This window comes from Delphinapterus leucas, chromosome 7 (assembly GCF_059928025.1).
Source record: "Delphinapterus leucas isolate spDelLeu-1000000601 "Yukka" chromosome 7, BTC_Dleu_Yukka2, whole genome shotgun sequence".
Classification (NCBI taxonomy): Eukaryota; Metazoa; Chordata; class Mammalia; order Artiodactyla; family Monodontidae; genus Delphinapterus; species Delphinapterus leucas.
In genome coordinates this window covers 47,993,288-48,020,609 of record NC_143135.1, presented here as the reverse complement: position 1 = coordinate 48,020,609, position 27,322 = coordinate 47,993,288, and the positions used below count along the sequence as shown (strand labels likewise).

The window sequence follows — 27,322 nt, the reverse complement described above, 5'->3', positions numbered from 1 at the left end:
CCAGAAAATCTGACAGAATTGGAATAATATGTAAGGAAAACAGACATTGAATATAGAAGAATCAGCAGACCCACAGAGACAAGATAAAATGTAAGGAAGTTAGAGTAAGAGCAAAGAAATTGGAACTTCTGTTGATCAAATGGATGATATTTGGGTAAAATAAATGTGCTATATTGACAAGAGATTCAATGAGAGAAGATAAGTATAATACAAAGGATATAATTAGGAATGGGAGATCATAAAAGCTGTAGGGAGGCTAGGCAGAGCATGAATGAATACAGAAACAAGCTATGAGTGGAAAAGATAAAGTCATACGGGTCTAAGTATCAGAATGGACCAGACATGAGAAATGCTGATAAGGGTTTGGGTTTTATTAGGTGTAGAGGGGACTAGGAAGATGGGTGTATTGGACAGAAAGAAAACATGGGAGACTTGACCGTTGAAGAGGAATGAAGCAGATAACAGAATCCACTTACTTTATTCAGATGTCTTTGACTCCGGGTCCTCCCAAGATGACCAGTTGGTGAGGAAAAGACTTAGAGAGTGTATACGAAAGAAAGTTGAAGCATCAAGACAAAGAAAGATGCTGCAGAGACTCCACCTTCTCTTCCTCCCATGATCAGAGAACACTGCCACACCAGGAAAGTTTCTTTTATCTTGTACCTCCCTTCTGTAGTCCCCATTTTGCCCTCCTCCTTCTGATGTTTTAGAATGATTCTAAATCCAGAGCCCAAGGGACCACTAGAGATACAAGAAAAAAAAAGACTGGGGAAGAAGACAGGAAAAGATGTGTTTGGGAAGTAGGAAATAGAAGTTTACATGAAGCAGAGGGTGTCTACCCCTACTACCTCGTAGCTTCTTCCCTTGCCTTCTCCTTCCTTCTTTCCATCCTGCCACATTCATGCTCAAAAGAAAGCCTTTGACTTTAGGCCAGGCCAATCTGGGCTTATATTCTGGCTCAATTATGTAATCTTAAGCAAGTTACTTAAGTTTTTTGAGCCTTAGATTCCTAACCTGTAAAATGGAAATAATATACCTCACAAAGTTGTTGAGAGGAATAAATGAAGTGATATGTATACAGTGCTTGGAACATGATAGGGTCTCAACAGTGCTACCCAGTTTCTTCCTTTATCTCCTGAACCCTTGTGGGTAACGTCCCTTTAATTACATGATGTCATAGAAGAAGCACTGAATTGAAAGTTTCTGGGGTTTAGTTCCACGTTTGTAATTGATATTATGTTTAATCAAGGATTTTGTTATATATCAGTTTATTTTCCATAAAATGATAATAACATATACTACAGATGTTTTGAGGATTAAATAAAACAAAATTTGTGAAAAGGTTTGGTACAATCTCAGTCCCTAGTAAGCAGTGTATGTAGAGGTTAATAACGTGGGCTCCACTGAATGTAAATTGATACAGCCACTATGGAGAACAGTATGGAGGTTCCTTAAAAAACTAAAAATAGAATTACCGTATGACCCAGCAATCCCACTACTGGGCATATACCCTGAGAAAACCATAATTCAAAAAGACACATGCACCCCAATGTTCATTGCAACACTATTTACAATAGCCAGGTCGTGGAAGCAACTTAAATGTCCATCGACAGATGAGTGGATAAAGAAGATGTGGTACATATATACAATGGAATATTGCTCAACCATAAAGAGGAACGAAATTGGGTCATTTGTAGACACACAGATGGACTGAGACTGTCATGCAGAATGAAGTTAAGTGAGAAAGAGAAAAATATCATATATTAACTCATACATGGAATCTAGAAAAATGGTACAGATGAACTGGTTTGCAAGGCAGAAATAGAGACACAGATGTAGAGAACAAACATGTGGACACCAAGTGGGGGAAAGTGGGGGGTGGGATGAATTGGGAGATTGGGATTAACATATACACACTAATATTACACTAATATGTATAGAATAGATAACAAATGAGAACCTGCTGTATAGCACAGGGAACTCCACTGTACAGTAGAAACTAACACAACATTGTAAAACAACTATACCCCAATAAAAAAAAATTTTAAAAATTGTGTACATATTTAATTGACAAAAGTAAACAATTAAAAAGAAAAAGCTCTATAATAACCCTCAAATATATAATTGAAAGTGAAAAAACACTACTCTGAAAATTAATAGACAACATTTACACGAATGCTGAAATTATAATAGCTTCACAAGTGTGTGTGCATGTGTGTGTAGCACAGGCTTGGCTTCCTGTGTTGGGAGACAACAGTCCCCAGTCATCTCCCATTTCTGCACATCTTCTAAAAGTTTTTGTTCTGAACTATCTATTCCAGGATGTTTAAACACCCCAATTAAAAAATGGGCAGGGCATCCCTGGTGGCGCAGTGGTTGGGAGTCCGCCTGCCGATGCAGGGGGCACGGGTTTGTGCCCCGGTCCGAGAGGATCCCGCATGCCGTGGAGCGGCTGGGCCCATGGGCCATGGCCGCTGGGCCTGCGCGTCCGGAGCCTGTGCTCCGCAACGGGAAAGACCGCAACAGTGAGAGGTCCGCGTACCGCAAAAAAAAAAAAAATTGGGCAGAAGAACTGAATAGACACTTTTCCAAAGAAAAAAATGTAGATGGCCAACAGGCACATGAAAAGATGCTCAACATCGTTAATCATCAGGGAAATGAAAACCAAAACCACAGTGAGATATCATCTCACACCTTTCAGAATGGCTATCATCAAAAAGAATGCAAATACACATGTTGGCAAAGATGTGGAGAAATGGGAACACTTGTACACTGTTGGTGGGAATGTAAATTGGTGTAGCCACTGAGGAAAGCAGTATGGAGGTGTCTCAAAAAACTGAAAATAGAACTACCATATGACCTAGTATTTCCATTCCTGGGTATATATCTGAAAAAACCCCCAAAATACTAATTTTAAAAGATACATGCACCCCAATGTTCATAGCAGCATTATTTAAAATTGCCAAGATATTGAAGCAACCTAAGTGTTCATCAACAGATTAATGGATAAAGAAGATAAAGAAGATGTGGTATTTATATACAATAGAATAGTACATATCCAAAGATTGCATAAAATTTTTTTTCAAGTTTTTAAAAGAAAAAAAATTAATGTGGACTCCACCATCACGCTGCTTGTGTTCAACTATGAGACTTGAAAAAATTATTTAACATCTCTGTGCCTCTGTTTTCTTCTCTGTGAAATGGGAATAATTCTAATATCCATCTCACAGAATTGTGAAGATTAAATAAATATATGGATGGAAGTTTCTTAGAACAGCACCTGGAGCACAGTTTTCCTCAAAAAATGTTAACTAGTGTTCAAGAAATATTTGTTGAATCTGAGTCTGTTGAAACTGAAGTGGAATTATCAGTGGGAACACTGGAGATTAAGAGAAGGTTCTTTGAGATTCTGAGTTTAAGAGATTCTCATCAGTAACTGGGAGGAAGCTGTTCCTAAAGTTTGAATAATCAGAACAAAATGAGTGTGATTGGGCAGTTTTCATTGTCTGGATTAGTGTGCTGTCCATAAGCCTCACTGACCCCATGATAAGAACAAAACTCAGTTCTCCAGGAACAGAAAAAAATATTGAGATAGTCAAGAGGAAGTTACCATAAGAAAATGATGTAGCAGTGAAGAGGGGCAGAACATAAAATATCTACAAATGCTCTTAAAAACCTGATTTTGAGTGAAATACTGCACCATAGACATTGTAGTAAACCCTATTTTGTTTGTTGTTGTTTTTATTTATTTATTTATTTGCCTGCGCTGGCTGTTAGTTGTGGCACATGAGATCTTCGTTGCCTCATGTGGGATCTTTAGTTGCAGCATGCGAGATCTAGTTCTCCGACCAGGGATTGAACCTGGGCCCCCTGCATTGGGAGCGCTGAGTCTTAACCGCTGGACCACAAGGGAAGTCCCATAAACCCTATTTTGAACAAAGGAAAATATGTATGTGCATAAATACTATTGCCATACTATGCTGTTAGTTAAAAACGATCAAACCCAGCACCTGTTTGAATTAGCATTGATTTGGTTGATTGTGGTAGTATTGTTTAAATGAGGAATATTTGCAAACCTCATTTAGATTTAGAGGTTGTTGTCAGTTTGCCTTTAGTGATTATTATCAGCCAACCGACCACACCAATAGGCTAAATTTAAAAAGCTATAATCGTTCAATATATACACTGTTAAATCCATTTGATAAACATTCATGAGGATAAAGGGGATATGTCCTTAAGATAAAAAAAATACAGGTTTAAATTTCTTTATCCAAAAAAAACATGGGGCACTTGAATTTTTCAGGTTTTAGAAAGGTAATATGCTGCACACACCATACGTTTCCTATCACCTCCAGAGAGTTCTGAAGCAGTATTCTATAATCAAATGCATCAATATCTCTATAGCAAAATAATGTATGACTATACAATGTAGAATAAATAAAGATTATAAATAATCAGTTCACAACAGATTTTTCATCCAATGTGTTAAGACCCCAAACTTAGGAAAAAATACTGTTTCCAAAGCTGCTTGGATTTTTGAATCACAGCTAAGGGCTTATGGAATACATACCTATTTATAACCAAATGCATATGCCAAGAGAAAAAATACTAGATATGTTCTTATTAAAAGAGAAGATGGCAAAAATATTCTTTATCCCCATTATCTCATGTTGCTTTGGTACTTTTTGTCAATAAGATACAACCTGAAAAAAGTGAATAATATTTAAAAGGTAGATGCAAAGTATTATTTGCATATATGATTATACTCAAGAAAAATAAGAGTACTAAACTAAAAACTACTCAGTAGTTATAAGAAATACTATAGAAAGATTCCATGTACCCTTTGCCCAGTTTCCCACATAGTAACATGTTATGAAACTATAGTACATTATCACAGACACGGTATTCACATGGTAATAGGCCGGATACAGAATATCTTCATCACAAGAGTCCTCATTTTGCCCTTTTACAGGCAGACCCATTTCTCTCCTGCCCATATCCTTTCCTTAAGCCCTGTTAACTACTATCTGTTCTCCATTTCTATAATTTGTCATTTCAGAAATGTTCTATAAATGGATTCATACATTATATAATCACTTGAAATGGGCTTTTTTTCTTAGTATGAGTCTCTGAAGATTCATTTCAGTTTGTTGTGTGTATCAATAGTTCTTTTTTTTTTTTTTTTGTATTGCTGAGTAATGCTACATGCTGGATGTACTTAGTTTGTTTAAACATACGCCAGCTGAAGAACATCTGGGTTGTTTCCAGTTTATGCTATTATGAATAAAGCTGCTATAAACATTTATGTAGAAGTTTTCATGTGGCAAAAAAAATCTTGCTCTGATTTTGAGATAAACTGCATTAAACTTGTATATCAATTTAGGGAGAATTGACATCATTACTACTTCAGCATTCCAGTCCATGAACACAGTATGTTTCTCTTTTTATTTAGATCTTCATTCATTTTCTTCGTCAGCATTGTGTATTTTTCAGCACACAAGTCTTGTAAATATATTTTTAGATGTACACCAACTAAATATTGTGTTATTAATTTCAGTGTCTTTGTGTTCATTGCAACTGCATAGAATTACACTTGATTTTTATATATGTTTATTTTGTATCCTGTGATCTTTCTGAACCCACTGTTAGTTCTAGACTTTTTTGATTCTGAGTTCTGATTCTCCACTAGGCATCTTCTGACACAACGTAAGCATTAAAGAGACAGGCGCCTTATTACTGCTCAATGGGTGTGGAAGTCTAGGCTCTCCACTGACACCTGGTGGCAGTGGGGATGAAATTCCTGGCTCCCACCCAGCCTGGTGAGGGTGGAAGTCTAGGCTCCACTGGATTTAACCACAGTTTTTCCTGTTGTGTTTGGATGAGTGGTTATCATCTAAAACATTTCTGTCTTGCTAGGTTGCCCCTTTTCTGGGTCATCTGGCTATAGAGAGCACATTTTGGTTTGGGATTTTTTGTTCGTACATGTTAGATTTTCAGATTTCTGACTTCTCCAATAACAGGCCTAGGATATATGAAGCCAAAAACAAACCCAGGGAACCCACTACCTTTTCATTCCTTGGTCCACAATGTTGCTACCCACTCGCCTTCTTTTTTCTACCTTTCAGAGTCTTATGTTTGTTTTATATATAATATCCAGGGCTTTTTAGTTGTGCTTGGTGGAATCAGTAAAAATGGGCAATCAACTTTTATAGCGAAAATAATAACAATGTGTTGTGTAATTCATAGAAAATGTATGAGTAAAATGTATGGCAAAATGTATGTATGACAAAAGAAAGAGATGTAAATGGAAGTTCACTTTTACAAAATGTTACATTATACATGAACAGTTATGTTTCTTCAGGGTAGATTGCTACATGTTAAGGATGCATATGGTAAACCCTAGAGCAAACACATAAACAAAGAAACAAATAATTTATAGCCATAGGTGAAATAACAAAAGAGAAGAAAAAAATTGGCACACACCCAACTATATCAAAATTTGTAAGTTTAATCTATTTTAACAGAAGTTGAATTTTATACTGAAAAAATTTCACAATAATAAGCAATTACTTGAATGTAATTAGGGAATCATTATATAGTGATCTTTATGTCTACAAAATTTACTTTGTGGGTTATTGATGATAAATGAATAGTATTACTTTATGACACCTATCATGACAAAAGTACTTGTAGATTAAAATATTTCCCATATTTAGAATAAATATTTAACAGAAGTAGACTAAATATTCCTATTAAGAGAGATTGTTACTGTAGATTAGAGCAAGAAAGCAAGCAAGAAAGGAAGGAAGAAAGAAAGAAAGAAAGGAAGGAAAGGCGGAAGAAAGAAACGAAGAAGGAAAGCTAGGAGCAGCTGAGACAAAATCTTGCCATAAACCCCACCCTCAGCACTGTGACCACAGTTGGGAGGGAACTCACAACCCCAAGTTTCTCCCTGAGGAGTGAAGGGTTTTAACTCCACACCAGCCATCCCATTTTAAGACCTGCACCTGAGAGACAAGCCCCCAGAACATGTAGCTTCAAAAGCCAACAGGGCGGGCTTCCCTGGTGGCGCAGTGGTTGAGAGTCCGCCTGCCGATGCAGGGGACACGGGTTCGTACCCCGGTCCGGGAAGATCCCACATGCCGCGGAGCGGCTGGGCCTGTGAACCATGGCCGCTGAGCCTGCGCGTCCGGAGCCTGTGCTCCGCAACGGGAGAGGCCACAACAGTGAGAGTCCCGCGTTGCGCAAAAAAAAAAAAAAAAAAAAAAGCCAACAGGGCTTGTGTCCATGAGACCCACAAGGCTATAGCAATCTGAGAAACAGTTCTTAAAAGGCCCATGCAGCCTCACCCACCCCACAGCCCCAAGGCCCAGAAAAAGGGCCCTGAAAAGAGCTCAGAGGCACTGAGGCAGCTGAAAAGTGCTCAGGCTTTCTGTAAAGTAGGCCTATTTGCTTGTCTTAAAACATTAGCCTGAGGGGCAAGCATGTAATTTAACACACATCTCTCTCCAAAGACGGAGGCCAGCGGGTGCCATCTTTGCACTCTCCCTCTGCCTCACTCCAGCTCACAGGTATCTCTTGAGAAGGAGCTTATGTACTTGTCTGGTACCCTGATTTTTGAGGGTTGTCACCCAGAGGACACCTCTTGGTCACCTGGTTCTGGTGGCCAGCAAGGCTTATGCTCTGAGGTCCCATAGGTCTGCAGTAAACAGAGAAGGAGTTGTTAACTGGCTACCTCCCAAGGCACAGCAGAAAGGCAATAGACTAACTGCCCAGTCTTTCTGTAAAAGAAGCCTGTTAGCTTATCTTCATAGACGCAGCCTGAGGGGCAGGCTTCCTATTAAACACACATCTAAGGGCCCACTGTAATCCTCTTCAGAGACCTCAGACAGTAGGATCTATCTTTGAGCTCTCCCTCTGCTGCACTCCAGGTCACCAGTATCTCCCAGAAAGGAGTCTCTGCCCATATCTGTTGCCCCAGGTGCTGTGGCTGCCACCCAGGGAAAGCCCCTGGATTGCCTGGCTCTGCTGGCCAATAGTTCTTATGTTCATGGATCCCTAGGACTATAAAAAATGGAGAAACATTTCTTAACTGGCTGCTGCCCCCTGGGGCACAGTACAGAGACAGCAGACTGAAATGCACCCCTGTCTTTCTGGGAAAGAGGACGATAAGCTTATCTTCATAGCTGTGGCTTAGCGGGTAGGCTTCTAATTAAACACATGTTGAAGGGCTGACTACAGTCCTCTCCGGAGATTGGGGAATCTAGCAGGTGTCATCTTTGCCTTCTCCCTCTGCTCCTCCCACAGGCCATCAGTGTCTCTGAGAAAACTTGTATACACATCTGGTACACTGACATTTGTGACTGCCACCCAGAGGATACATCCCTTGATAGCCTGGCTCTGGTGGCCAGTGAGACACGTGTTCATGGGTTCAGTGGGATGGTAATAAACAAAAAACAGTTCTGAACTGGTTATCACTCCAAAACTCAACGCAGAGGGAGCAGATAGAAATGTTCATCTCCCAGTCTTCTCCTGAAAGATGTATATTTGAATAAAAGTTGCTGCCTACAGGTCTGACTTCCAATTAACCTGAATCTAGGTGCTAACAGGGATTCTCCCCTTTGGGACACTGATGGCTCTTGGCATACCCTCAACTACTGGGAGCCCACTAACAATAAAGTAGGCTGCTTGGACAATCACAAGGGTTTGAGAGACAGCCAAGAGCTAGAGCAGCATTGAACAATAAGTTTTATCTCCTATATGATGCCACTCCTTCAGACTGAGCGAGGTGGCTGTTTTATCTAATGTATAAAACCCCACACAGAGTCAAGGAAAATGAAGAAAAAGCGGGATATGTTCCAAGTGAAGAGCAAGATAAAACCTCAGAAAAAAAGACGTTATGAAATGGAGATAAGTTATTTACCTGATAAAATTTAAAATAATAGTCATAAAGATGCTCACTGGGCTCAGGAGAACAATGGCTGAACAAAGTGAGAATTTAAACAAAGAGAAAAAGAATTTTTAAAGTAGCAAACAGAAGTCACAGAACTGAAGAATACGTTAACTGAAGTGAAAATTATACTAAAGGGTCTCAAAAACAGACTAGATGAAATGTAAGAAAGGATCAGTGAACTCAAAGATAGGTTAGTGGAATTCAGTCAGAGCAGCAAAAAGAAAAGAGAATGAAAAAGAATGGAGATAGCTTAAGGAACTTAAAGGGCACATCAAGCAGAGTAACATTTGGATTATAGGAATCTCCCCAGAGATGAATGTAATAAGAGACAAAGAAGGTCATCACATAATGATAAAGGGCTCAATCCAACAATATTTGTAAATATTTATGCGCCCAGCTAGGAATACCAAAATATATAAAGCAAAAATTAAAAGACCTTAAGAGAGAAATCAACAGCTATACAATAATAGTAGGGGACTTTAATATCCCAACTTCATCAATGGATAGATCACTCAGATAGAAAATCAATAAGGGAACATTGGCTTTAAATAACATCATAGACTGGATAGACTTAACACACACATAGAGAACATTCCATCGAAAAACAACAAAATACACATTCTTCTCAAGTGCACATGAAACATGCTCAAGGATACTTCATATGTTAGGGCACAAAACAAGTCTTAATAAATATAAGAATATTGAAATTATATCAAGCATCTTTTCTGACCACAGTAGTATGAAACTAGAAACCAGTTACAAGAAGAAAACTGGAAAATTCACAAATATATGGAGATTAAACACCATGCTACTGAACAACCAATGGATCAAAAAAATATATAAAGAAAAAATTTTAAGAAATACCTTGAGACAAATGGAAATGGAAATACACATAAAAAAACTTACAGAATGCAGCAAAAGAATTTCCAAGTGGGAAGTTCATAGCAATAAATGGCTATAATAAGAAACAAGAGAGGTCTCAAATAAACAGCCTAACTTTGAACCTCAAGGAACTAGAAAAAGAAGAACAAATGAAGCCCAAAGTTAGTAGAAGGAGGGAAATAACAAAGATCAGAGTGGAAATAAGTGAAATAGAGGCAAAAAGATAATACAAAATATCAAAGAAACTAAGAGCTTGTTTCTTGAAAAGAAACACTAAATTGGCAAATCTTTAGCTAGACTCCCCAAGAAAAAAAAAGAGGACTCAAAATCAGAAATGAAAGGGGAGATGTTACAACTGATACTACAGAAATACAAAGGCTCATAAGGGATTACTACAAGCACTCATATGCCAACAAATTGGACAAATGGGTGGAAGAAGAAATGGATAAATTTTCAGAAACATACAGTCTACCAAGACTGATTCATGAAGCTATAGAAACTCTGAACAGACCAATTACCAGCTAGGAGATTGAATCAGTAATCAAAAACCTCCAAAACCAAAAGTCCAGGACTAGATGGCTTCACTGGTGAATTCTACCAAACATTTAAAAAAGAATCAATACCAATCCTTCACAACCGTTTACAAAATATATGAGGAGGGAATACTTCCCAACTCATGTGAGGTCAGTATTACCCTGACACTGAAACCAGGAAAAACAATGTTTGTGAATAAGGACAAGAGAGGTAAAAATTGACTGAACAGGTAAGAAGTCAGACCATTCAGAACTTCTTTTTGACCATGTGATAGATTTTAGATATTAATCTAAATGCAGTGGACCACCACTGAAGCATATTAAGCAAGGGACAATTTTTTTAAAAAGATAACCATGTCTACTGGGTAGATAATTTATTGTTAAGTGGCAAGAATGTAAAGAGAGACTGGTATAGGAATGGCAGAAGATCGGGTAAAAGCTGATGGTTTAGGATTGAAAAGGTGTCAAGGCCTATACTCATATTTCTTGCATGAGCAATCATGTTGATAGAGATACCTTTCACTGAAATGGTAAAGTAAGGAGGACAAGCATATATGGCTGTAGAGGCATGGCTGTGAGAGAGGTCAAGAATTTAGTTTCCAGTTTCTCAAAGAGAACACAATATAGTGTATGTTTAAAGTAATATAATAAATACTGAAAGATTCGGTAAAACCGCAGTAACGGTTACTGAACCCAGCTCAATCCAAGCGTAAGAACTTTCAGTCCAGTGGGGAGCAGACATATAAACATTAGGACAATAGGTAATAATACACGCATAATGGTTAGAAGTAGTAGCAAAGTAAGAAGTATAAGAAGGAATGGGAGCCAAGGTTTAAGATTGCATGTGAGATAGGCATTCCAAGACAAATAAGTAGTAAGTGCAGAGGGTACAGAAGTAAGTCTTCTTAATGTGTAAAAGTGTAAACTCTGAAGCCAAAATGCCTGGGTTGTAATCCTGGCTCTCTTCCTGAGTAGCTGTAAGACACTGGACAAATAACACCGCATATGTTGACTCCGTGTCATCTATAAAATACAGATAATCACAGCACCTATTTCATAGCATTGCTGTGAGGTTTAAATGAATTAATATATGTAAAACACTGTTGGACACTTAAGAAGCACTATGGAAATGTTCATTATGCTGATATAATCATGATAATGACGATGGTGATAGCAGTGGTAATAATGATGAAAATAACACGGGAGAGATGTCTGGAGGAGATGAGGGTGGGGAGATAGGCAGGGGCCAAATATTCAAGAGTCTTCTATGCTAGGACTCTGAAACTTATTGTGAACTATCTTCATTTAAAAGTTTTAAGCATGAAGTAACAATCAGCTATGTGTTTGGAAAGACTTTCCTGGTAGTATTGTGGAGAATGGGTGGCTAGGGGACAAAGCCTGTGGGACGGAGACCAGTCAAAAGGCCTATACAATTGTCCATGAGCCATAAACTCAGGGCAACACAAAATTACTTCTTAATCTCAGAACTTGAAGTCCTCCATCAAAATGGGTCAGCAGAGGAAGCAGTAAGCAGACCTGACTGATAAGAGGAAACTCACTGCTTCCCTGGATCCCAGCCACTCCTGTAAGCCTGCAGGCCAGTGAGGACTTGAGCTTCAAAGCTGGGCTGCTTGCCAGCAGGAGTTCATTAAGTGTGGCTCTGCAGCCTGAGTTCGTTAGCCCTCTCCCCAGATCTGATCCTGTCTGTTCACCTAAGCTCTCCCTCCAGGCGCCAGGAGGAGGCCACTGGGAGCCTCCCTCAACTGTGTTCCCTGAACAGCAGTGTGTCTCATTAACAGCTTTTTAATGAGGTCATGGTCTGTGACTGCTCATTAATAGGCTGGTTAGTCTGCAACCCCAGGGGTGGAAGAGACTGAGGATAGAAGCCAGGGGGAACAGAGCTCAGCCCAGCTAGAGCTGAGGAGAGGGAGAGAGAACTAACTCTCTTTAGGGAGAGATTCCAGCCCTGTGCTCTTGGGTCTCCAGGGTCCCTTCCAGCTCTCAGTGACTATGACTCTGCAGATTGAAGTCTGCAGGGACCAGGGACAGGGGTGGGAGGAATTTCAACAGAGTCCAGTGACCCCAGGCTTGGACCAGCTCTTGGTCTAGAGAGACTCTTGAGGAAATCAAGTACTCTTCAGGTTTTCTTTGATGCTTGTGTAAAGGGAATTTCGCTCTTGAAACTTTTTATCATCTTGCCTTCCATAATCATGGATTCCTTTGCTACCCCCTACATGCCCAAGGGCAGATTCTTTGTGCTGTTTTCCAAGTCCTTTTAAACTATACTGGTCCTAGGAGTTCAATTGTTGGCCCTCTTCTCTCTTCCTTGTGTACTATCCCTTAGAGATCCCACCATTGCCAGGGTTTCAACAAATCACTACTGTGAGATGAAACTTCGGTATTGGCTTATATCTCCCACCAGGATTATTACTAGTGCCTCCTAATGGGTCTCCCAGCTTCCAGTCATACTGAAGACTTTCATATACACCCCATTCTCATTCATCCTTCTCACTGTCTCCAGAGTTCTTTCTAAATACATATGTGATGATCTGTCATAATCATGCTTTAAATCCTTACAATTCATCCTCATCTTCACAATGAAACTGTGTTCTTAGCATGTCATACAAGCCCATGTATAGTCCAGCTCAAGCTTATCTTTACAATCTTGTTCTTTCCATACCCCAACCCTGCAGTTGAATGCATAGTCAACAACTATCACACTGATCTATCTTCTTTCCCCTTATACCAAGCATTTCTAGTTTCTCTAAGCATAGTCTTTTTTTTATTCTCCTCAACAATTTAGAGTCTGAAAAACCTGGATTCAAATCCTGTGTCTGGTACTTAACAGCTATGCAAGTTCATAAAAATAACTCTAAATATCTGTCCTTATATTTCATAATCTGTACATGGGATATAATATAATTATATAGCACATTCATAACCAAAATTAATACATAATATATAATAAAATTAAAATTACATGAGCCAACCACTTCCACTCATGGAGCTGTATGATCTTTCTGTAGTATCTTTCAATTGAAAGGGGGGGATTGGTTATGTAGAATTCTCAAGGATGTTTGCTGTAATTGTAACATGAGAAATCTACTTAAATTCTGTCTCCTCCCAGGAAGCAGGGTGAATTAAGTAACTAACATTTATTGACAGAAAAATATGTTACATATTTGTAAATAAAGTATTAATTATTCCTCATGGGTTTCATCACAATTTTTAAAATAGGTAGTTGTTTCAAAAAAGCAAGTAACTTGTTTAATTGTCACAGCAATTTAAGTGTCAGAGCAAGAATATTAATCTAGGTATGAATCCCAAATATCATGTACTTTAAGATTGGGATTGGCATATGTACACTAATATGTATAAAATGGATAACTAATAAGAACCTGCTGTATAAAAAAATAAATTCAGAAAATTCAAAAAAAAAATAAAATAAAAATATTGCATATTCCTTCTTCTAAAATACAGAGGTAGAAGCTCAAAAGAAGTTGTATGAAATAAGTAAATAAAATAATGTTTTACACAGAGATTAAAAGAGTTCTTAGGAGAGTGAAAATTAGCAAAGAAAACAAAACACAACAAAAAACAATGTTGAGATCAACTTCAGTGGAAATTATCTGATCTATTGTGTGATGAGCTATTTCTTTGGGAGAACTAAAAGTACTTATACAATTACTTTTATTTTCTGAATGAAGAAGATACCTGGCACAGAGTAAGTGTTCAATAAATGGTAGAAATTATTATTAACCTGTTGTATCTTTACACATTTTTTTCTGTCTAAAATTCCTCCCTCTCACCACCTCCTCCCCGTACTAAGTTAATTTATACTTACCTTTCAAGACTCAGCTCTAATTTTATTCTTTGGAATACAATTCTAAATGTTTTTCTTCTAGAAACACTTCTAATTCCCCTAGACAAAGCTGAGGTCACTTGCCTTTGTCATACATATCTTGGTCTTATATTACTACTAAAGCATTTAAGATAATGTAATTAATTGTATTTTACATGCATATCTATCAGGTGAGTATAAGGACAACCTCTCATTATGTTCAGATTCCTTTGCCTGGCACTCACTAATACTCAATAAATGTCGAAATGAATGATTAAGACCCAGATCATTACCTCTAGCAGTGATCTCTCACCCAAATGTGTTTCATGTTTCCACGTGCCTCCAAGACATTTCTGCTTAGGCAGCAAGGTATCTGTCTATCACAATGCTCTCAAACTAATGTATGAGATAAACTTTTATGAAGGATGCTTCCTTCTCCCTTATAACAGTGACAATAAACACAGCAAAGATATTTTCCACTAATTTTCTCCCCCAAATGATCTTTTGCTTGTAAATGTTTTCCTCAAAAGCCCCCCAAATTTTAACCCCCAAAGCCCACCAGAATTGTTATCCAAAATGTCCACAAAAAGATGTAAGCACGACTATCCCTTTACTAGTAAACATGCATTGTTTGTGAGGGTTTATTTCCATGCAGTGATATAAACAAGCCACCCCAAAGTGATATCTGCTGTACTCCAAAGTTTTAAACAACTTACGTTACCCATAACGTAACGTAGGAGGACACTTTGAGTACCAACAATCAAAGAGGAATGATGCACCCATGAGTTCATTAGGAAGAAAGAATAGGCATTATATGATATAAAATACTATACAGCTCTTACATTGAAAGGAGGGAAAAAAGTGCATTAAAACTACTACATTCTATAGACGTTCTTCCTGTGCACCCCCTTGCCACTTTTTCTCCTATTTGAGTCACCTCAAAACAAAACATGAAAAAACACGACTTTTTCTACTAATATACACTCTCAAGTTATCTTAGGATTGAAGTCTTTAAATGTATACCAAAAAGGTAAGTACAGCTTTGGGCAGTAGATGGAGAAGATAAACACCATGAATCTTTGAAGAAGGGGGATATATAATAGGTATACATGGAAAATTTATACTGTTTTCCATCTAACTCCACTCCATTTCCGCAGGACACCTTTCATTTAACCCTGCTAAAAAGGTATTAAGTGTGCAGCAGAAAATGGGTGTGTGTAAATGATCTGAGTTGTTTTAGCAAATATGGTAACAAAGTGGAAAATGGATCACAAAGAATAAGAGTGGGGAACAATAAGCCATTTCCCATTTCAGAGCTCAGGCTCTGGCCTTTCTTCCTTGTGTCTTTATTCTTAGACAACACAAGGCCCTTTCTCTTGCAACTGAAATCCTGATCTTGCCTCTTTCCCTGACACTAAGAAGGAGTCTGAAACACAAATCCAGAATCTGACTCTTCCAATCGAGAATCTCTCTCTATGACCACAGCTCGGAATTCATTCCTATATCAATGGCTGAAGGAAACTGGACAAGATTTAGTGAGTTTATCCTCATGAGTTTCTCTTCCCTACCTAGTGAAATACAGTCATTACTCTTCCTGATATTTTTAATCATCTACCTGGTCACCCTGCTGGGAAACAGCCTCATCATTCTGGTTACCTTGGCTGACCCCATGCTGCACAGCCCCATGTAATTCTTCCTCAGGAACTTGTCTTTCATAGAGATTGGCTTCAACTTAGTCATTGTGCCCAAGATGCTGGGGACCCTGATTGCCCAGGACACAACCATCTCCTTTCTTGGCTGTGCCACTCAGATGTATTTCTTCTTCTTCTTTGGGATTTTTGAATGTTTCCTCCTGGCCACAATGGCATATGACCGCTATGTAGCCATCTGCAATCCCTTGCACTACCCAGTCATCATGAACCCTAAGACATGGGCAAAACTGACTGTTGCCTCCTGGTTTCCAGGCATTCCCATGGCTACTGAGCAGACCACATGGCTCTTCAGCTTTCCATTCTGTGGCACCAAGGTGAATCACTTCTTCTGTGACAGCTCACCTGTGCTGAGGCTGGTCTGTGCAGACACGGCACTGTTTGAGATCTATGCCATTGTTGGAACCATTCTGGTCGTCGTGATACCCCGCTTGCTGATCCTTTGTTCCTACACTTGCATCATTGCTGCCATCCTCAAGATTCCATCAGCTAAAGGGAAGCACAAAGCCTTCTCTACCTGCTCCTCCCACCTCCTTGTTGTCTCCCTTTTCTATGTATCTTTAAGCCTCATCTATTTCCGCCCTAAGTCCAATAATTCTCCTGAGAGCAAGAAGGTGCTATCACTGTCCTATACTGTTATGACTCCCATTTTGAACCCCATAATTTACAGCCTGAGAAATAATGAGGTGAAGAATGCCCTTGTCTGGACCTTCTGCAAGGCCCTAGGCCTTAGAGACTGCATCCCATAGACATTAAGAAAAAGACTAAAGTCTTTCGAATAGGGAACAATCAGTTTGATACTTAGAATTCCCCTGCCTCTGCCTATCTCCATTGTGATGAAACCCAGCTGCTGAAATGACTATTGGAAAGCTCAGTGAAAACAGCACAGAGGTAGTTTAGACCTGTCACTACCACCTGGAAACCTCCTCTGCCTGCCCATTATGGACTTACATTCTTTTTCTTATCATCTTGTTAACACTTCTGTGGCCAAGTAATTCCAGATATTCACATTCCTGTGTGCACACTGTGAACAGTATGAAACTGCTTATAATCCTAACATGGGAACACACATAATAAAAGAGAGCACAACCCATCAAAAATCGCCTTGTGACTTTGTCTTCCTTTGGGCAAATCTGACTGCATTCATCAGATAGGAAACCCTATGAGTCCTCCCAATGCATAACTCTCCTCACTGCCTTATTTTAGTTCTCATGTCCTTGAGGGAGTGTTCGTTCTTTCAAGCTCACTCATATGTGTTGTATGGATATATGAAAGTGGGTCAATAATTCCCATACCTATACCTTTATAAATCCAACAGTGATTTATTCCTCATTCTATTTATCCCAGGAAGAATGACCTGAGCTTCCACAGGCTCTCTCTCTAGATTTGGGGTTTCAGTGGTTATTTGTTTAATGATCATTCTTAATCATTAACTTAGGTTCTTACACCTTGTTGAAGTAATATCATAAATTTCAATCATGATGCTGCTTTCATTAAGGATTAAAATGGATCCAGCTAACTCCAACATAGCTCTTCTTTAACCACAAAAAGATTCCTCATTCTTTTTATAACTTCATAGTACTCTGCTTTGTAGATACACCATAGTTTATTTAATGAGTCTTTTACAATTAAAAGAAAAACTTTATGCATGTGCCTTTTTATGCTTTTGCCAGTGTATCTGACATATGGAAATCTAGAAATTGGATTTATTGGGCCAAGTGTAAATACATATATAGTGTTGCTATATTGGCACATTTCCCTCCAAATTGATTGTACCATTTTATACTCTCAACAGCAATTTATGAGAGTTCTTGTTTCCTCACAGCCACATCAATAATATTTGTCATCAGTCATTTGCAGTTTTGCTTATATAATAGGTAAAGAATAATTAAATTTTAATTTGAATGAATAAATCTTGAAGAATACAGAGGGAATACGTGAGTAAATCAGAGAAAAGTCATGCATTTCATTTAGACTTCTGAGTTCATAGGTTAGATGATTAGCAGTTGGTGATGTCTTGGTACTCTATTTTCTCTACTCAAAAGGTTCTTTTGACCTTCATTTTAGCCAAATCCATCTCATCTTTCATGGTCTACTGCAGTTCCTCAGGCAGCATAAATTGCTCATCCTACATGCGTCTATTCTAAGTTTGTCAATACCCAAGTTAAATTCTGTGTCTACTATCCTGTACTTATTTTTACATGTTTGTCTTCCCCCAATGTACCTGTAACTCTTTGAAAATGAATACTGCACAAATGTTTCTGTTTTACTACAGCATAGGCATTCCTGGAAACCTTTTGTTCTGAAAAACTCACACTAAAATACTATGGAGAAATAAGGTTAAGGCAGATCACTGAAAATATATGCAAATTTGAAGCCAGAGCATTAACATAAAGAATAACTGGTACATGGAGAGACAACATAGACTGTCCAGGCATGCAGCTTAGAGAGGCTGGAGATTGCCACAGTAGATAGTCAACATGCACAAACAGTAGAATAAAATTGCCAAAGATGGTTTATTTAGAAAAAGAGTATTTGGTGCTGAGACAATGCAGATGGATGTGATGCTGTAAACCAGTGGGGCAGCCCTTATATGGCCACAGGAGTCAGTACCACTTTCCAGGAGCCACAAGCTACACAGAGCAAGGGGTGCCCCTTTCTGTGGATGAAGCCTAAGGTACAGGCATACTTTAAAAATTCTCTTAGAAACAACTAAGAGAGCTCCTGGTGCCAAGGTCTCAGGACATTTACTTAGATATTGAAGGCTATCACTTTACTCAATCTATTCTGGTTTGCTTTGCCCAATTAAAAGTTACATACAATGAAATTATTTTCCATTTTTTCAATAGTATATGCAAGATAAATAAATGAATGGATAGTCTAGCTGAGAAACGATGATGACTTGGAATAGAGTGGTATTAGTAGAAATTAATTCAAAATATCTTTTACAGGAAGAATTGATAGGACTTGATGGTGCATTGCATGTGGAGAAATATACCACTCAAGAGAGGGGGGTTGATTCTAGAGCTAGACCAGTTCCTATGGTAGAGCACAGGTGTTCTGAAAGTCTAGGGGAGATCCATAAAAGAGGTACAAGAGAGATTTTTTTTTCCAGAAAAGTCAAGCCTAAAGCTTTTTCCTTCATATGCCTGTTATGAATCCCCTTTCACTTTTTAGGAACATCCACCCAAACATGCAGTAACTGATCTTTCCTTGTGACCAGATACTTTCATCATAGGCCAGGTTACCCCAGAATCGGATATGGAGCCAAGGATTCAAGTACAAGTTATATATTAAGGAGAAGCCATTAAGCGAGTGGGGAAAGTGAAAGGGGAATGGAGAACAAGATAAGCAAAATAATTTCAGGGGAAATCCCAGTTCCCTTATGGATCTCCAGAGCATAAATAAATCAGAGTTTGTTCTGCTTCAGGTCATAGGAAGGAGGCCTTTTCATACTCCCAGTTGTAGGGAAGAGGGAGAACTAAAGCCAGGTCGCCAGTGCCCGGGGGCATTCTTCTGAAGGTCTCATTTACAAGCTATTAGAAGTTAGCTTGTAGAAGCTGACACAGAAGGTTGCACTGAGCTGGGCAAAATGACTCAAGGACAGCATCCATTACAATCTGCCCTTCAGACATGCTTTCCGTCATCTGAGTGTTTTGAGTCAACCAAAAACTCCAAGCTTTTAATCAGAACATTAAAAAATGACCACTAAAGAAATGGCCACTGAAACCCCAAATCTTTTTTTTTTAAACATCTTTATTGGAGTATAATTGCTTTACAATGGTGTGTTTCTGTTTTATAACAAACTGAATCAGTTATACATATACATATGTCCCCAGATCTCTTCCCTCTTGCATCTCTCTCTCCCACCCTCCCTATCCCACCCCTCTACGTGGTCACAAAACACCGAGCTGATCTCCCTGTGCTATGCGGCTGCTTCCCACTAGCTGTCTATTTTACGTTTGGTAGTGTATATATGTCCATGCCACTCTCTCACTTTGCCCCAGCTTACCCTTCCCCCTCCCCATATCCTCAAGTCCATTCTCTAGTAGGTCTGCATCTTTATTCCCGTCTTCTAGGTCCATCCACCTCACTACAAATAACTCAGTTTCGTTCCTTTTTATGACTGAGTAATATTCCATTGTATATATGTGCCACATCTTCTGTATCCATTCATCTGTTGATGGACACTTAGGTTGCTTCCATGTCCTGGCTATTGTAAATAGAGCTGCAATGAACATTTTGATACATGACTCTTTTTGAATTATGGTTTTCTCAGGGTTTATGCCCAGTAGTGGGATTGCTGGGTCGTATGGTAGTTCTATTTTTAGTTTTTTAAGGAACCTCCATGCTGTTCTCCATAGTGGCTGTATCAATTTACATTCCCAACAACAGTGCAAGAGTGTTCCCTTTTCTCCACACCTTCTCCAGCATTTATTGTTTGTAGATTTTTTTTTTTTTAAAGAAGATGTTGGGGGTAGGAGTTTATTAATTAATTAATTTTTGCTGTGTTGGGTCTTCGTTTCTGTGTGAGGGCTTTCTCTAGTTGTGGCAAGCGGGGGCCACTCTTCATCGCAGTGCATGGGCCTCTCACTATCGCGGCCTCTTTTTTTGCGGAGCACAGGCTCCAGACGCGCAGGCTCAGTAGTTGTGGCTCATGGGCGCAGTTGCTCCGCAGTATGTGGGATCCTCCCAGAGCAGGGCTCGAATCCATGTCCCCTGCATTAGCAGGCAGACTCTCAACAACTGCGCCACCAGGGAAGCCCCTGTTTGTAGATTTTTTGATGATGGCCATTCTGACCAGTGTGAGATGATATCTCATTGTAGTTTTGATTTGCATTTCTCTAATGATTAATGATGTTGAGCATTCTTTCATGTGTCTGTTGGCAATCTGTATATCTTCTTTGGAGAAATGTCTAGGTCTTCTGCCCATTTTTGGATTGGGTTGTTTGTTTTTTTGATATTGAGCTGCATGAGTTGCTTGTATGTTTTGGAGATTAATCCTTTGTCAGTTGCTTCATTTGCAAATGTTTTCTCCCATTCTGAGGGCTGTCTTTTCGTCTTGTTTATGGTTTCCTTTGCTGTGCAAAAGCTTTGAAGTTTCATTAGGTGCCATTTGTTTATTTTTGTTTTTATTTCCATTTCTCTAAGAGGTGGGTCAAAAAGGATCTTGCTGTGATTTATGTCATAGAGTGTTCTGCCTATGTTTTCCTCTAAGAGTTTGATGGTGTCTGGCCTTACATTTAGGTCTTTAATCCATTTTGAGGTTTTTTTGTGTGTATGGTATTAGGGAGTGTTCTAATTTCATTCTTTTACATGTAGCTGTCCAGTTTTCCCAGCACCACTTATTAAAGAGGCTGTCTTATCTCCACTGTATATTCTTGCCTCCTTTATCAAAGATAAGGTGCCCATATGTGCGTGGGTTTATCTCTGGGCTTTCTATCCTGTTCCATTGATCTATATTTCTGTTTCTGTACCAGTACCGTACTGTCTTGATTACTGTAGCCTTGTAGTATAGTCTGAAGTCAGGGAGCCTGATTCCTCCAGCTCCGTTTTTCTTTCTCAAGATTGCTTTGGCTATTCAGGGTCTTTTGTGTTTCCATACAAATTGTGAATTTTTTTGTTCTAGTTCTGTGAAAAATGCCAGTGGTAGTTTGATAGGGATTGCATTGAATCTGTAGATTGCTTTGGGTAGTAGAGTCGTTTTCACAATGTTGATTCTTCCAATCCAAGAACATGGTATATCTCTCCATCTGTTTATATCATCTTTAATTTCTTTCATCAGTGTCTTATAGTTTTCTGCATACAGGTCTTTTATCTCCTTAGGTAGGTTTATTCCTAGATGTTTTATTCTTTTTGTTGCAATGGTAAATGGGAGTGTTTTCTTAATTTCACTTTCAGATTTTTCATCATTAGTGTATAGGAATGCAAGAGATTTCTGTGCATTAATTTTGTATCCTGCTACTTTACCAAATTCATTGATTAGCTCTAGTAGTTTTCTGGTAGGATCTTTAGGATTCTCTATGTATAGTATCATGTCATCTGCAAACAATGACAGCTTTACTTCTTCTTTTGTGATTTGGATTCCTTTTATTTCTTTTTCTTCTCTGATTGCTGTGGCTAAAACTTCCAAAACTATGTTGAATAATAGTGGTGAGAGTGGGCAACCTTGTCTTGTTCCTGATCTTAGTGGAAATGGTTTCAGTTTTTCACCATTGAGGACGATGTTGGCTGTGGGTTTGTCATATATGGCCTTTATTATGTTGAGGAAATTTCCCTCTATGCCTACTTTCTAGAGAGTTTTTATCATAAATGGGTGTTGAATTTTGTGAAAAGCTTTTTCTGCATCTATTGAGATGATCATATGGTTTTTATCCTTCAGTTCATTAATATGGTGTATTACATTGATTTACTTGCATATATTGAAGAATCCTTGCATTCCTGGGATAAATCCCACTTGATCATGGTGTATGATCCTTTTAATGTGCTGTTGGATTCTGTTTGCTAGTATTTTGTTGAGGATTTTTACATCTATGTTCATCAGTGATATTGGCCTGTAGTTTTCTTTCTTTGTGACATCTTTGGTATCAGAGTGATGGTAGCCTCATAGTATGAGTTTGGGAGTGTTCCTCCCTCTGCTATATTTTGGAAGAGTTTGAGAATGATAGGTATTAGCTCTTCTCTAAATGTTTGATAGAATTCGCCTGTGAAGCCGTCTGGTCCTCGGCTTTTGTTTTTTGGAAGATTTTTAATGACAGTTTCAATTTCAGTGCTTGTGATTGGTGTTCATATTTTCTATTTCTTCCTGGTTCAGTCTCAGAAGGTTGTGCTTTTCTAAGAATTTGTCCATTTCTTCCAAGGTGTCCATTTTATTGGCACATAGTTGCTTGTAGTAATCTCTCATGATCCTTTGTATTTCTGCAGTGTCAGTTGTTACTTCTCCTTTTTTATTCCTAATTTCATTGAGTTGAGTCCTCTCCAATTTTTCTTGATGAGTCTGGCTAATGGTTTATCAATTTTGTTTATCTTCTCAAAGAACCAGCTTTTAGTTTTATTGATCTTTGCTATAAGAGTATTTTAAAATCCTGGAGGAACACAAGGGAGAGAGTAATTAATTATATCCAGTTGGGGATAGGAATGATCAGAAAAGGTTTTATTAAGAAGTTGACATTAGATTTTGGGTTAAAGAATGAGTATGAGTATTAATATGGTTTATCTGCATTTCACTAAGGCATTTGATGAACTCTTTCACAAGACCTTTGTTACTATGTTAAAGAGATATGTTCCAGATGACAGTACATTTAACTGTGTTTATTTATACCCAACACATGTCTGAAATGATTTAAAGTCGCTGATAGAAAAAAGGAGATAGCTTTGCTATTTGCCCAAAGGGTAGAGATTAAAAATTGGTGTCAAACCATTTGGGAATATAGCTTAAGTGATGTGCCCCTAAGATTTGGCTCTGTCCTAAGAAATATTTTGATTAAATATTTGAGGGAATTGGACATTTATGGCACACTGAGTGATGCAAAGCTGTTATAATCGAGTAAAGCTTTAAAAATGTCTTTTCAGCACATAGCAAAAAAAATAAACAAAATAAATATACCTTGGAAGATAAAACCTATAAAACACACACACACACACACACACACACACACTCATCTTATATGACTGTTGGCTCAACTAGAGATCCAATAGTATCATTAAACTGCTTTGAAAAAAGTTAAACCTTAGGCTACATTAATTACAAAACACCTAGAGTTAAGCACTCTGCTGTGTGCAAAAGATACAATGATGAATGAATACATTTGTACTCATGATGTTAATAATTATATAACATAAATAGATGCACACATACACAATTATAAAAATGCTCTAATAGCAGTTTACACAAAGTGTTAAAAGAGAGTAAAAGAATAATCCCTTGATTTGGCCAAGCGAAGACAATGAAACTTCACAAAGAAAATGATTTTTCTGATGAGAGATGAGCAGAAAAGTTATACGTAATTGCAGGAAGATGTTTCCGAGGATAGAGAGCCACATGCACAAAGGCAAGGAGGGGTGAGAGAACACGATGTGTGCACAGAACAGAAAGTATTTTGGTGTGATCAGAGCATCACCTCTGTAGGGGATTTCAAACTGGAAAAATAAGCAGAAATCAGAGAAAAAGACCTTGTCAAGGGTTATACTTATTCCAGGAACAGTAGGGAGTGATTGAAAGACAGTGAGCAGGTAAATAACCCTATCCACGTTGCTGTCAGATCACATACAAGTGAAGGATGGTTTGAAGAGAATGAGTTGGAATCGGGTTCCTACAGTATTCCAGGCCAAAGAAAATAAGAACCAGAACCGAAAGCCGTGGTGACAGGGATGGAGAAGGTGACACTGAATCAGCGTTTAGGAAGAAAAATAATCAAATTTGGGGGACGAATTAAAGGACTTTGATCCCAGTTTGTGGGTTACACAGCTAGGTGGTATCATTTCCTGAAGTGAGGTAGATAAAAGCAGGGAGGTTAGGAAGGAAGAAGATGATGAGCGTAATTTATGACTCTTCACTCTTTAAATCTAAGGCTGTATTGTTGATATATGTAGTCTTTTGTGTCTAAATTCCTTATGAATGTGGCTCACTGTGCCTACACTCTGCCTATAGAGATATTTCCCTGATTATTTTCCGTATCTTCTTCATTCAATAACAATTTACTGAGCATCTACCTTGCAAGGCATTGGGATAAAAAGTTGATTAACATAATCTCTGCTCTCAAGGAGTATACCACCTAGAATATGAGATGAAGACATGTATTCATGATTATTCTAAGATAAGGACTGTAAAAGTGGTATTTCAGGTCTCCAGTGGTGCTAATACCTAGAAATGCTCTGTCCTCCTAGAAATTGTCTTACTTTTTTCAACTTTGCTTCCATCCTATGCCAAACGCTCCACCTTAGTCTCACCTGTGAGCTCAGATTCATTCCCATTCTTAGAGAGTGGGTGAAAGTGCCACCTGACAGGCAAATCCATGGCTTGGAGTCAGACTGACCAGGTTGCATATCCTGATGCCATTTGTTGGCCGCCTAACTGGGAAAATTGCTCCACTTCTCTGTGCCTCAGATTCCTTGGCTGTAAAGTGAAGCTAATAATAGTCCCTACATCTTCCGGTAGTTTGCATAACACTTGCAAAACGCTCAGAGTACTGTCTGGTACTTACTTGGTGCTCAATAAATGTTCATTCTTACTATAAAAATAAATAAGGTATCAAAAAAGTTTTCATAAAAGAAGTGATGGCCAGCTTGAGGTTTCTAAAATGAATAGGAATCAGCAAAAATTTTTAAATAAATCTTTCTCACTATTTTTACTCTTTACCTTCCTCTTTCCTTCACCACCTTGACTTCATGTCTTGCACCTGCTCAGGATTTTACCTAAAAACCATCTCAGTGAAACCTTCTATGACACTCCCAACACCCTAAATCCTGTCTTCTCTACTGCTTTATTCTTCTCTGTTATTCTTGTCACCGTCTAACATACTGTATATTCTATTTACATAATTTGTTATAAATCTGTCTTCCCTGTTAGAAGGTGAGTTGTACGAAGGCAGAGATTTTTGTTTGTTTTATTTACTAACATATTATCTTCAGAATCTAGAGCAGTGTCCGGCACACAAAAGATAATCAATATTTATTGAATAAATTATTTTTTTCCCTTAAGGATTGAAAAGAAAGGGCTACAGTGAGTTTGGGCAATGGGTTAGATAAGAAGTAGATATTGGAAGGTAGATTTAGCTTTATATCGTAATAATTGTAATGTTTAGCATTCATTGAGCATGTATTATAAGCCAGTCACCATATTACGTGATTTAGATTTATTCCTCCATTTAAGTTTATAGTCATCAGAAAAATTTTCACAGTTCCAATTTCGAAGCTTAGTTATTGATGCAGTGGTGAAACCTTCTGATTCTTTTTCACAGGATTTAATAGTATTAGTCAAGCTTGCATGTTTGAGTTGGTCTTTATTTATATGTAAAATTTGTTTCATATTTCTTGAGAGACAAGACAAAAGGCAGCCAGTGGAAGCTAATGAAAGGGTGTATACAGAACACACCTGGATTCTCTCTATTGTCTGACAGTATCTTGAGTCTGTGTTCCCTTTGTCTGATCACATATAGCCACATGGAGAATATTTAGCCCAGTGATCAAGATAAACCACAACTCTATATTATGCATCTTCTTGCTTAAACTGCAATTGTTTGAGTTTAGAAATGAAGATGTCTCTAATATGCTGAACTCTTCCCAAGTATGAGCTGCTCCAGATTAGGACACATTCAGGTCTCCTCCTCAGGGTTCACTGGTAGTTGTTGGTTCACTTTCCTTGACTTTCTCCTTCCCACCCTTTCGTTTTGCAGAAAACATGCCCTGGCTCACCTCACCACTTTTCTGTGCATTAAGACCCCTCCCTTCAGAAATGGTTGGCCTGGCTTCTTTTTAGCACCACTGACTGCTGAAGAGAGATAGAATAGGAGGACAAAAGTGAAGCTGTGACTTTGAACATCCTCTGTCAAGCAAAGAAAAGTTGAGACATTATAGATATATACGGTGTGCCTGAGTTCAGTCTGAAAAAAAGTTAGTATTCTTCAAAGAAAGATGTGAATCCCTTAGTCAGACTTGTTTTTTACATTTTGGAAAGTACAGCTGTTTGACCTTCAACAGCTATAACAAGAGGTTGAAGAATGAGGCCGCAGGAGTTTCCCTTTCTAAGGGTGTAATAGAGGCCTTAGTAACATACGGGGACTTCCACCTTCCTGGAGTGTGGATGCCCAATGAAATCCTGGGCAGAAGAATAACATGGAGAAACTGGACAATTGTCAATGAGTTTGTTCATGTGGGCTTCTCAGCCCTGTCCTCTGAGCTACAAGCTCTGTTGTTTCTCCTTTTTCTGATCATTTACCTGGTTACCCTAATGGGAAATGTCCTCATAATCCTGGTCACTACAGAGGACTCTGCCCTCCAAAGTCCTATGTATTTCTTCCTCAGGAACTTGTCTTTCCTGGAGATAGGTTTCAACTTGGTTTTTCTGTCCAAAGTGCTGGGGACCCTGGTCATCCAAGACACAACCATCTCCTTCCTTGACTGTGCTACCCAGATGTACTTCTTCTTCTTCTTTGGAGCTGCTGAGTGCTGCCTCCTGACCACAATGACGTATGACCGCTATGTGGCCATCTGTGACCCTTTGCACTACCCAGTCATCATGGGTCACAGGGCCTGTGCCCAGCTGGCAACTGCCTCCTAGTTCTCAGGATTTCCAGTGGCTACTGTGCAAACCACATGGATTTTTAGCTTCCCTTTTTGTGGCCCCAACAAGGTGAACCATTTTTTCTGTGACAACCTCCCTGTCATTGCACTGGGCTGTGCTAAT

General features: G+C 38.6%; 2 protein-coding genes across 2 annotated transcripts in view; both read left to right on the top strand.

Annotated features, from left to right (window-relative positions):
• LOC111169189 (olfactory receptor 10A2-like) overlaps window positions 1-19,787 on the top strand; it is a 34,580-nt gene extending 14,793 nt beyond the window's left edge. The window contains 1 exon segment of the mRNA XM_089915213.1: window positions 486-19,787. Coding sequence (XP_089771339.1) covers window positions 15,717-16,667 — 951 coding nt within the window. The 5' untranslated portion in view covers window positions 486-15,716 and the 3' untranslated portion in view covers window positions 16,668-19,787.
• A 1,790-nt stretch (window positions 19,788-21,577) lies between these two features.
• The window catches only part of OR10A4 (olfactory receptor family 10 subfamily A member 4), a 13,380-nt gene continuing 7,635 nt past the window's right edge, over window positions 21,578-27,322 (top strand). The window contains 1 exon segment of the mRNA XM_089915212.1: window positions 21,578-27,322. Within this exon segment, the coding sequence (XP_089771338.1) occupies window positions 26,720-27,322 (603 nt within the window). The 5' untranslated portion in view covers window positions 21,578-26,719.